Here is a 12101-nt window from a genome sequence, read left to right as displayed (position 1 = left end):
TAAATTATACTTATTAATGAACTTAGTTAGAATTTCAAATACCATAAATCACACCTTTATAAAAATAAATAAATCAAATATATGAATTTAGCAAATACATGTGTAAAGAGATTATTGATTATCTTAACATTAATTGTTTTAATTGCAAATGTTACAAAATTATTAGTTTGGTTCAGTTTAGTTTTCTTTAATAATTGCTTTTTTTAAAAAAAAAAAATTGTGCTTTTGAACCAACCAATATTTTTTTGAAAATAATTTATTTTTAATATTCCACAAGTTTACATTTTAAAATAATATTATTTGAAATAATAACATTATTGAACTATTTCTGTTTTAATAAAAATTCCTTTATAAAATTCAAATAAATATGATAAGTTATTTTTATTTTATAATATTTTGTATTGAAAAAATAAGAAATTTTCATACCATATGTAGTATGGGTTTGCTGCTAGAGTGTATATATACATATATAAACAAAATTGAATATGTAACTATAAAATTACGAACTGAACAATAAAATATGTAAAATCAAATCGTATATTCAAACCAAATCAAATTGAAAAATTTAATCTAGATATAACCATTTTACAATTTTTTTTTATTTTATTTTTTCATCAATCCGAAATAGGAGTCATAAAAGCGAAGATTGAAAAAGTAAGAGACATAAGAGACAAAGAATAACGTATGTTATCCAAGTGAACAAATATAATAGGCGTCGCATACAAGAAGGGTATCAATGTGAAACATGTGATCAAGGAGGATGAAAACTCAAGTTTCGAAGCACTTTTTGGGCCAAAATGGATTCCTATTCCTTTATTTTCCTTATCATATACATATATGTGATTTTATTTATTTATTTATTTATTTTTAAAATCGGTAAGAGAATATATATATATATATATATATATATATAGATTATTGTGAGAAGGAAATCCAAATTACAACACTGTTAAATTCAAACAAGATTAGATCGTGGCCATCAGGCCGAGCTAATATAGAGTTGGTCATAATGACCGAACGAGAACACCTTGGGAACGAACATGATTGAGGGTTAACTGGTTGATCCAAACTTAGGGGTGGTTTGGGATGATCTAAATAAGTACACTTTTTGACTTTTTGTGAAATATGGGTTGGGTATGGGTTGGGTTTGAAGTGATATGGTAGAGAGGTGTTTTGACTTAAATAAGATGATGTGACTTAAATAGGATAGTGACTTTTTGACTTTTTGACTTTTTTAGAGTACCCCAAACAAGGCCTAATTTTCAAGCTCAAATTATAAATCTGAATAGTCATACTAGGTTAACGCAAGGTCTAACAAATGTGGACTAACCACTCCTATAAATTCGCAAACGTGGGACATGATCCAATGGAAAGTGGAAACTTGTGGTATAGAAATCTCAACTGCCACCAAACAGTCACTTAGAGAGATACAAATACAACAATCCAAGAAAAGAGAGGCACACAACATTTTCTACTCACGCATTTATACTTTGGTGTTTAATCTTTCTCTAACTTAGGCATCAGAGATTTCTTGAGTGTTTTCAGGCATCAATCCTTCAAGTTCAAGCCGAAGGGAGCGCCGTCATTGCCAAGTGTGGGCAGATTTTCCCCACTCAATTATAAATATCAAGACAATTACATTAAATTATACAATCAACTATTTCAAAAAATAGGCATGCAAACCGAATACCAACATCTACTACATAAAGAAAATATAAAAAAATTAGGCAATTACTATTTAATAAAATCTACTTGCAAATCTAGAATAGGGAAAAAAAAAAATTAATCCTTATATTTAGCAAGGATTGTTACCCCTGACCTCTCTTAGTTGAGGGTGCACCAAAATTGTCAACTGAACTAGTCTAGTTAATTAAACATATATGATATTTAAAGAGCCATTAAACACATTATCTTATCATTCAAGAGTGTGTTATTTATTGCCATTGAAATCAAAATAAATTTCAAATAAAAAAAAAAAATTGTACTTTGTTGTCAGTAATTTTTTTTCTAAAATGTAACAATATCACAATTAGGGATCAATTTAATACATTAAATACCATGGAAATCAAAATAAATTTTGAAAAAAAAAAAAAATTTTACTTTGTCGTCAGTAATATTTTTGCTAAAATGTAACAATATCACAATTAGGGATCAATTTAATGCATTAAATACTTTTGATCAAAGTTGGCACAATTGAAGCTTTGAAAAACAAAATAACACAGCATGCACTTTAGCCACCAAAAGTATAAATAACCCATATATAAATGGAATACAACTTTTTTTTTGATTAGCAAAAGAAAATTTATTGATGAAAATCAAATGTATAAAATACAAAGATGAACATCAATAAAAGGAGGCGAGTGCCAAAGCAACAAAGCAAACTAGACGATTCCAATTAGGTTGGGACCGGAAAACAAGTCAATCAACTATTAGCACTACACCATGGCTGGAGAGAAATCAACCGAACAAACAAAAAGCAAAAGAAATACTAACCACCCCAACACCCAAAACACTGAACTTAATAATCTAGCTACACCTCATACCAAACAAAAACCCTCTTCCAATTTAGACCCTCATAACAAACAATCACCTGAAACCAATACCCCATCTCTTGAATTTTGGAAGCACCAATGATGCTTTCAGAAACTTCTTTTTCCTTTCTTTATTCATTTGACTCGCATTGTTAAGATATGAGGCCTTATGAACACCTCCACCCTCATGTCTCCAAGAAGATTCCTCAATCTTGACCGAATTGCTACTCACTATCGGAATAGAAGACTTTTCAACAACATCAACCCCTTCCACTATTCCTTTTGGCCCAATAGAAAAAAGTGAACTTGGCTCATAGGGTACTTGCACAATCTTATTTTTTCCAATCGAAACTCCAAGATCTATAGCAGTGGATTTGGGCTTCCAAAATAATGAATAAACACGCCCATATTTATGTTGTGGGCCAAGCACACTCCTTAAATTAAAAGGTATCATTTGCACCAAGTTTAGCACAGCTCCTCCATAAAAATCATTTCTCTTCACACACCGATTGATGGTTGATGATGACTCGTTTGATTTGTTTGAATTTGAGGAAAGCACCGTTTTTTGTCTCCAAACTCTTTTTTCCCCATTGACAGAGATTTGATCATTCCCTGCACTAAATTTGAGTGCAACATCTTCATGAAAATCAAAGGTTTCACATATTCTAACAGGGTATTTGTTTCCTTTGTACTCCAAACTTATCACCGTATTTATAGGCTTCATGCTATTTGTTAACAATTTAACCTTGCCATACTCAAGAGAATTTGAATTGTTAACTTCAACAACTTGGATTATCTCACCCCATAAGCTACCACTGCTTTTGAATGTGTTAGCATTCCAGAAGTTAAATGGAACTCCATAACAGCACAACCAAACACATCTCTCATGATCGAGATTTAGATCTACTTCTTCAGTTGGTCATACCCTTCTTTCATAGCTTGTGATGAGTTGAAGGTTAGGACTACACTTCTACCTCCCCCTTTTCTGACTAATATCTCACCCAAACCTTTAAATGGAATACAACTTGGCTTCAAGTCAAGAGTGGCAGTGATAAAACTGAGAAGTTCAATCACCATATCTAGGTCCCGTTTAGAAAATTGGCTATTTTTGTCTAACTAAAAAAGTTGTGTTTGAAAAAAGATTGAATTTTTTATAATTGAATGTGATATTTATTTATGAGAGAAAAAATAAAATAATTATGAATTTGATGTGATATTTTGTTTTATTAACTATTTTAATTTAGGACAAATTACAAACACCCCCTCGAGGTTTGGTAAAAATACAGATTCCCCTCTGAGGTTTGAGAAATTACAAATTGCCCCCTGAGAGTCAAATTTTCATAACAAATTAAGGAAAATTATGGGGGAATCTGTATGAAAATAAAAACTTCAGGGGGCAATTTGTTATAAAAATATAAATCTCAGAAGGCAGGATGTAATTTCTCAAACCTTAGGGGGGAATCTGTATTTTCATTAAACCTCGAGAGGGGTGTTTGTAATTTGCCCTTTAATTTATTTTGTCTTTTAATATTATTTTAGCCCAAAAAGTTAAAAAAGCCTCTTCCCAAACGAATCAAGATCCCATCCTTGACTTCCTACTTCGTGGGTTATTGGGCCTACTTTTAGGCCCAATTTCGATGATTCGAACAATTCACATTTTAAAATTTATTGAGTATATCATATCTGTAAAAAATCAAGTTGATTGAATATCAGAAAGCATGTGTTCGGAAAACTGTTTATTAAATTTTTAAAAAAAATAGTTTTTAGTTTGATGATCCAAACACATGCTTTCTGATATCCGATCAAATTGATTTTTTACAGGTATAATATACTCAATAAATTTTAAAATGTAAACGGTTGGCATCATCAAAATTAGGCCTAAAAGTAGGCCCAATGGCTTAACAAATAAGAAGTCAAGTAAGAAATTCAAGGAGATCTTGGTTCCTTTCCAAACACCCTGCTAGTTGAACGACACTTTGGCTAAAGAGTAAAAAAGGACCGTTGCTTTGAGAGCGAGAGATAGATAGATTTTCTCCATTACATGGTTGAGCATCTCAGGATTATAAAATAATTCTAAAAATTTATTACTATTTTAAAATTTTAGAATGAGTAGTATCACAATCCAATAATTAATAAATCCATTAAAATTTTAGAATGGATAGTATCACAGTCCAATAATTAGTAAATTGATACCAAGAAATGTTGATCCTTTATTTTCTAGACAATAATTAAGGCCACAGCTAAGCATTCACACTCGCACACAGTAATTGTTGTACTTATAGTTTGTACTTTATTACAAGTTTTACTACTAGTTGCTTAAGAAGTTTAAGGCTTTCCCATATGACAAACTCTAGATAAAAAGTTTATGTTTAAGCAACCAAATTAACCCATTAAGTTTTAGAGTTCAAATTTAATACCAGCAAATTCTAAATTCTCTCTTGCAAATTTGGCTGAATTGGCTGCACGCGGAAGGCAAAAGGCATCTGGGACTGGAAATCTCGCACTCGCTGATGATATCCATTTTCCATCTCTCTGCTGCTCTCCATGTTCATCTCTTGCTGATGCTGCAGATGACAACATAATAAGAATTTGAAAGAAGAAAAAAAAATATTAGTACAAAATTAACACAGCTTCTATAAAAGTAATAGTTGACTTATATGTCATCTTTCTCAGGAAAAAATCAAAATCAATGTAATTAGTGTGACTTTACTGAGTGAACCAAAAACCTATCTCAGTAGAGCTCACATATATATCAAGAACTAGCAAAGAGAATGGTATTTTTTTTTGGTTGATTATGACAAGGCAAATATGACAAAAGCTAAAATGGTATAGCTATATAAGCCTATGATTACTGGCAAAGAACAACGATGGAGAACATTACGAATGCAGAGATTACAATGTGCCGACTCTCTCTCTCTCACAATCCTCTCACGGAAGCTCACAAGATGATTATGGCACTTGAACTCTAAAACAACCCAATATATACAAGATTTGAGAGCAGCTAAAAGGTCGAGATCACAATAGATGTAAATACAAGGACGTACTTATCCCTCCACATAGGTCGCCAACTATAAATAAAATATAAAAGAATTGGATGTAAACTAATAATACGTGGAGGTGATAGAGAGATGAGAAACAATTGAATAAAAACTTTAAAATCATGTTAACGAATCCAACTCAAAATCCATTGGCTATGATCGGAAGGGGGCTTTTGAAGTATATTTATTAACCAACCTCAAGTAGCTTAGAGAGATGAGGTGAGAAAAGCCTAACACAAATAGATTGAAAAACTAAAAGGAAGATAAAAATAGAATGAGAAAAATACTTTATTATGATCTCTGTGCAATTATAATCTTTAGCATGAAGGTCTATTTAATTTATCTGCTTCCTTGCTGGATAGTCATTTGTTTGGTCTCTTAGTTCGAAGACGTAATCTAGCTCTCTATTTGTTTGTCTTTTTTCTTGTTTTCTATTGTTAGTTCCTCACCAACTGGCGCTGGGAGCTTCTGTTTAGCTTCAAGCTCCCCTTATTGATGTAATATTTCATACTGTGTTTGTTTCATCAATAAAGATTTCTTTTTGCTGATAAAAAATAAATAATCTTTAGCATGAAAGATTTTTTAAAAAAATACTTTAAGATTAGGCAGATTCTCTCTGGGTGACAGGCCATTGTTTGGGTTCATGAGACCCACAGACGAATCTTATTTTGATAATTCGAATTTTTCATTTTGTTGGACATTTTGTGTATTTCTTCATGCACATAAAAAATTAAGTTAATTCAATAATTGTAATCTATTTAATTTATCGTATTTGTCATCTAAAAAATAGATGGTTTATTTTTTAAAACACAATTATCATTATTTTTTTTTGTGACAAACGTGATAAATTAAATAAACTATGATTATCGAATAGACTTAATTTTTTATATGGATGCAATACATGAAATGCCTATCAAAATGAATGATTCAGATCATTAAAATGAGACCCATAATAGGCCTAAACAACGCTTTCTAGTACAAATAATGAACTAGAGGGAATCCTCCTTTAAATTATTAGTTCAAGTACATAATAATTCATTAGAGTAAAGCTCTCAAATTCAGCCTTGAAAATTATATCTAAATATTTTTTTTTATCGCAAAATAAAATAAACTTTATTGATGAAAACAAAATGCAGTGCACCTGAATACATCAATAAAGCAAGGTAAGAGCAAAAAGTATTAAAGTGAACCTCCTAATCCCAACTAGGTCGGCACCAAAAGAATCACCCAATCATGTGCAAGTTCAAGCTACAAAAGTTGGAGAGATACCAACAAAAATAAATAAACAACACTCAAACACTCTACCAAAATAACCACCCAAATCCTAATAGAACACATAGCAATAACAGCAGCAACAGATTATCAATGATAAACTCCACCAACAGAATTATTAATGCCTAAATTTGAATTATTCTTCTTGATGATTAATGTCCAAATCTTTTCATTTCAAATTTATAAATCCTAATGCAACCTAAAGCTATTCCACTATCTGTGATCAAATTTTGAGAACCAGTACACATGAATTATTTTTCTCCATATATGTATCATCAAAAAATGGTGCTGCTAAATATACATTAAAAATTTATAGGACATCTTCACAAGCCCATGTCGATCATCACCTTCTCCTTCAAGTGAAAAACAAATTAAATTAACTTAGCCTCTCATTAAGTTCAAGATTACCATATCAAACCATATTTTGTATTCTAAGCAATATGTGACACTATGCTTTCATTTCTAAATTTAATATCATTCATCACACGCAAATGACATCGGATACACTTTCATCACCACCCCTCAATAACATGTGCAAATTTGTGCAAATGAATGAATACACAAATTTTTAATGTCAGAAATAAGAATTATCAAAATTGATCACAGAACCGAACATAGAAGGCTCGTAGCTCTGTGAGTCAGTGTGTTTGATTGGATAGACTGGATAAGGGGAGATTAGAAACCATCGGACTTGAATCTTGAGACTGTGAATCTTCCGAACTATTTGGTTGGATTGGATATGTATTCCGTGTTTGTTTTTCTCATGAGATTAGATATTTGGAAATGACTATTTTTAGTGAATCCAATGTTAAGTTGGATGGACCGGATAAAGATAAAGGTTTAAAAGACTATTTTACTCTTGCATTTTATAATTTATATTTTTTATTTAATATATAATTTTAAATTTGTAATCTATAATTTTTAATTTAACACTAAAATTTTTTAATTTATAAGGCCATAATTTTTAATTAAATCAAAATTTTAATTTATAATTTATAATTTTTATTTAATATATAATTTTAAATTAACAACACTAAAAAAATAATTTTATTTAATATATAAATTTAATTTTTTAACAACACTAAAAAAATTAATTTATAAGGCCATAATTTTTAATTTATTATTTTTAATTAAATTAAATTTATAATTTATAATTTATATTTTTTATTTAATATATAATTTTTAATTAAGAACACTAAAAAATAATTTATAAATGTTCAAAAAACTATTTTACCATTTTCCAATTGTTTACTAAATACTAACATGAGGGAAAAATGGACATTTCATACATTAGTTCCCATGGGATTAGAATAATCCCACCCCCTTTCCTAGGACTGTTTAGTCCCTCATATGAGAGATATGGAATCCGGTCAAACTCCATGTCTGGCAGACTAAAATTATACCAAACAATGGACATTTCCCTTCATTGGATAAGCAATCCAAAACAGTAAATAATCCCCCCTCCCAATCCCTTGAATCAAACACACCCCGAGTGTTATGCAACCAATTTTTGTGTGCATAGTTGAACCACTTAACCAAAGAAAGTATAAATCAATGGACAGTCATGTCTTTGCAGGATGTACACATAGATTCGCATATTTGTAAATAAAAATTTATGTCCAACATGAATAGAGATGCATAAATATATGTTGGTGAGTTCGAAGATGAGAGAGCATACCAACATAAAATTGAGGTGCTTGTTCTCCTCCTCCAACATCTTTTTCTGATCAACATTCACCCACAATGCACGTAAGTCAATCAGTTGCAAAATGTCTTTAATATTTTAGTTTTTGTACTTCCAAACAAGTATAAAATGATCCAAATATAAACAAAATCAAGAAAGGTGTCTTGGCTTCATCTGTACATACATTTTTCTCCATCATGTCAATGTACTCCATCTGTGACAAAAAGCATAAAGGAAGGTCAAGGATTAGTTTTTGTGGCTAGTCATTACTTGAGTAAATATTGAATAGAACAACGATATTATAGGGTAGTAATATATAATATTGCTAATAATACCGTGTAATTTGTAAGATAATGTCAGCTTAGGATCATCGATTAGTCTCAAAAACCCTCTATCCTCGTGTTTCCCTCTGTCCCCATGTTTCAATTTACTGATAACCATTTGATTATGTCTCAAAAAATTTTGTATTTTAAAATTCTTGTGCATAAATTGGAACAGAGGTAGGGAGGATGTTTGGACAAAATCCCAGATAATGCTTACTAGCAATATCATCAGACTTGCCTGTTTCTCGCGAACACTCCCTAGCCCATTTTCGAGGGCTTCCTCTATGGCCATGAGCTCTTTGTGGTGCAAAGATGTTATGTCTTCTCCTTTCAGGTGCCTGGAACATTAATTTACACAAGATGAGAGAGAGAGAGAGAGAGTGTGTGAAAGAGAAGACGCAAGTTATTACCTCAGCTCAATCTGCATGCTATCATTCTCTTTCTTGATTCTATCAAGTTCGATGCTGAGATTCTGTGGGTTTTAATTTTTTTTTCAAATTTAACAAGCACCCAGAAGTTAATTGATAGATCCAAAAAAGAAAAAGATACAGATCCAAAAAGGGTGTATGTAACATTTTACACTTGTTTGTGCGGTTTTGATCGAAGACTCACACATTACTTTGAAAGAGCCAGATAAAGAGAGAGTTCATTGATAGATCTATTCAAGAAAACACTTATATATGGTCCTGTAGACTAAAATCCATCAAATTACTTAGTTTTTGCATGGAAATGGAAGAGAGAGAATGACATTTTATTACCAGATCTGTCCATGGATGGAACATCTCATATAGATTTTAGAGCCTCTTTATCAACAAAAATTATAAAATAATGAAGAGGAGAGAGATAGAGAGAACCACAACACATCCCATTAGTAGATCTGTTCATAGAATTCATATTTCAAGTTTCTTTGCATATTTTTAGCAAAGAAAACATGTCATTTTTTCACAAACAAGCAAAGAACATGAGATCCATTAGGGCAAAATACATAGACAGAAGGGATGAAAGAAAAAAAAAAAGACCAAGAGAGAGAATCAACCCTACCTCATGCTTAGCATCCCACAACCTCTCCCCAGACTGCTTGTGATACTTATCCAAGATGTCAACCAACCTTCATCAACATGAAAGTGAGAGGAACAAAAAAAAAAAAAAATCAAACAAACCCATGAAGCACAAAACCAAAGAGAGAGAGGAACAAAAAAAACCCACAAAACATCAAAAAGAAAAATAAAAACAAAAAAACCTAAAAGATATATGTATTGTTTTGCAGATATACAAAAAGAAAAGTTAAAATGGAGGAGAGGAGGAGGAAGAAGAAGAGACTAACGTAGTGGAAGGGCTACAGTACTCATGCATCTTCCCAGAGCTGGCAAAGATGACAAGAGAGACCTGAGCATCACAAAGAACAGTGATCTCTTTAGCTTTCTTCATGATCCCATTCCTCCTCTTTGAGTAAGTTACTTGCCTGTTGCTTGAGTTTTCTATCCTTTTTATCTCTATCTTTCCTCTCCCCATTTCTCTCTCTTCCTGTCTCTTTATCTTTCTTCTTCTTCTTCTTCTTGATAAGGAAGAGATAAAGAGAACATAAATTTATGGGAAGAGAAGAGAGAGGAGAGTTAAAGTAATGGGGAGAGGTGCCTGTTTCCATTAAGGGTTGGAAGACAAGAAACTTTCAAATAGTCTCAGAAAAGATGGTTTGTATAAGGGCTGTTGACAAAGCCAAGCCAACTGCTAAGATTTGTTGTTTGATTTAAGTTGGCTTAGTTTGTCACACCTTCTTTAACCCCTTGTTGCACCTCTTAACCACTGGTTTCTCCCTCTCACCCCTCTACCTCTCTCCAAATAAACATATAATTACCCACATATATAAACCTACTTGTAAGTTGTATGGGTAGATGATCGTAATGGGGTCATTTAATCAAGTTGTAGGGACAGAATCAAAGTGGGAACACAACAGAAGAGGGGGGTGTGTGTCTTTGATGAGTAAAAAGGGTTTGTGCTTAGGGCATTGGAGTTTGTAAGGTCTTTCTACCTCCGTAGTTTTTTATTTATTTTTTAATCAGAAAAAAATAAAGGTTATGTTTGATCTGTTTTTCAAAAATAATTTTCTATTTTTTAAAATAGAAACCAATTTGCTAAAAATAAATACTAAAAAAATAATTTTAAGTTTGCAAAAATTACTTGTGTTTCTCAAAAAGATAAAACTATATGAAAATTGTCAATATTTTTCATTTTTTTCACCAAATTATGTTTTAGTTTTTAGAAAAAATTTAGAATTTTTTTTTCATAAAAAAAAAACAAACTAAATAGGGCCAAAGATTTCATTGATGTAAAAGGATTAGAAGGAAGGATTCCATCTCCCTAGTTAACTAGTTATTTTGTCCAAATTGCAGTAGTTCTTTTTTTTTGGACCGCGGGGGGGGGGGCCTTGTGGTTTAGGCTCGGAACACTTTACCTTTTATTATTTAAAAACATGTAGAAAACCTCTCTGTGATTTTAGACTAATTGCAATTGTTATAATTTTCATCAAAACTAATGGAGAGTGGAGTATATGAGCCAATTTTGAGGATAGGATTCTTTTTCTTTTTCTTTTTATTAATGTGAAATTAAAATTTAAGTAAAAGACTAGTTGAATTTTACTTAAATTTCACATTAATTAATGAGAATTAGTCTTTTTTCTCTTCAAATTTGCATTTTGCTGGGCTCTACTTCCTTACTGTATATACACATAAACATATATATAAATATGTGATATATATAATTCTGGTCTTGGGTTAGAACTTCTGATTTATTCAATGTGTATATGCACATATATATATATATATAGTTATAATTCTGATCTTGGATTAGAATTTCTAATATATATATATATATATGTATGTATAGAATTTCCCAAAATTTTCCTATATATCTATCTATCTCTGTGTATAAATCTGCATGTATAAATGATTTAAATCTGTGTGCATATATAGTGGGGGTGTTTAGGAAGATAGCAGCTAAGACAAAATATCATATTCAATCATAATCATTTCATTTTTTCTCTCACAACCATGAAATTTTAAAAAAAAAAAAAAAAAATCAACTATCATTCCAAAGGCTAAAAATAGCTAAAAAGCCAATTAAAATAGGTAAGTTCCCAAACAAGCCCAGTGTATGTATATAAGTCTATTGTTGTGCATACAATTCGAGATTTAATGCTGTTTAAATTATGAATTTTGTGTATAATAAAAGACAGGGGAATAAATTATGAGGACAC

The 12101-nt window shown here is 31.1% G+C and overlaps 1 protein-coding gene across 1 annotated transcript; it reads right to left on the bottom strand.

Moving 5' to 3' along the window:
- Nucleotides 1-4724: 4724 nt before the first annotated feature.
- PI (K-box region and MADS-box transcription factor family protein) lies at nucleotides 4725-10371 on the bottom strand. Its single transcript, XM_028251159.2, has 7 exons — nucleotides 10173-10371; nucleotides 9890-9956; nucleotides 9259-9320; nucleotides 9087-9186; nucleotides 8710-8739; nucleotides 8520-8564; nucleotides 4725-5095 (listed from the first exon to the last, which is right to left on the bottom strand). Exons 1-7 carry the CDS (start codon nucleotides 10358-10360, stop codon nucleotides 4958-4960), a joined length of 630 nt encoding a protein of 209 aa, XP_028106960.1. The 5' UTR covers nucleotides 10361-10371; the 3' UTR covers nucleotides 4725-4957.
- Between the last annotated feature and the right edge of the window lie 1730 nt (nucleotides 10372-12101).

Source organism: Camellia sinensis, chromosome 3, assembly GCF_055761805.1.
Source record: "Camellia sinensis isolate YWXY chromosome 3, ASM5576180v1, whole genome shotgun sequence".
NCBI classification, from domain to species: Eukaryota; Viridiplantae; Streptophyta; class Magnoliopsida; order Ericales; family Theaceae; genus Camellia; species Camellia sinensis.
The sequence above is the reverse complement of the archived record's forward strand: the minus strand, read 5'-3'. Positions and strand labels throughout refer to the sequence as shown.

What these genes read in the sequence shown, in the direction of transcription:
- PI (XM_028251159.2), bottom strand. Translation starts at nt 10,360, where the DNA reads ATGGGGAGAGGAAAGATAGAGATAAAAAGGATAGAAAACTCAAGCAAC. An exon ending in GGAGTGTTCGCGAGAAACAG is followed by an intron (nt 8,740 to 9,086) that starts GCAAGTCTGATG and finishes TTTTTGTCACAG; the next exon opens with ATGGAGTACATTGACATGAT. An exon ending in AGCACCTCAATTTTATGTTG is followed by an intron (nt 5,096 to 8,519) that starts GTATGCTCTCTC and finishes TGTCATCTGCAG; the next exon opens with CATCAGCAAGAGATGAACAT.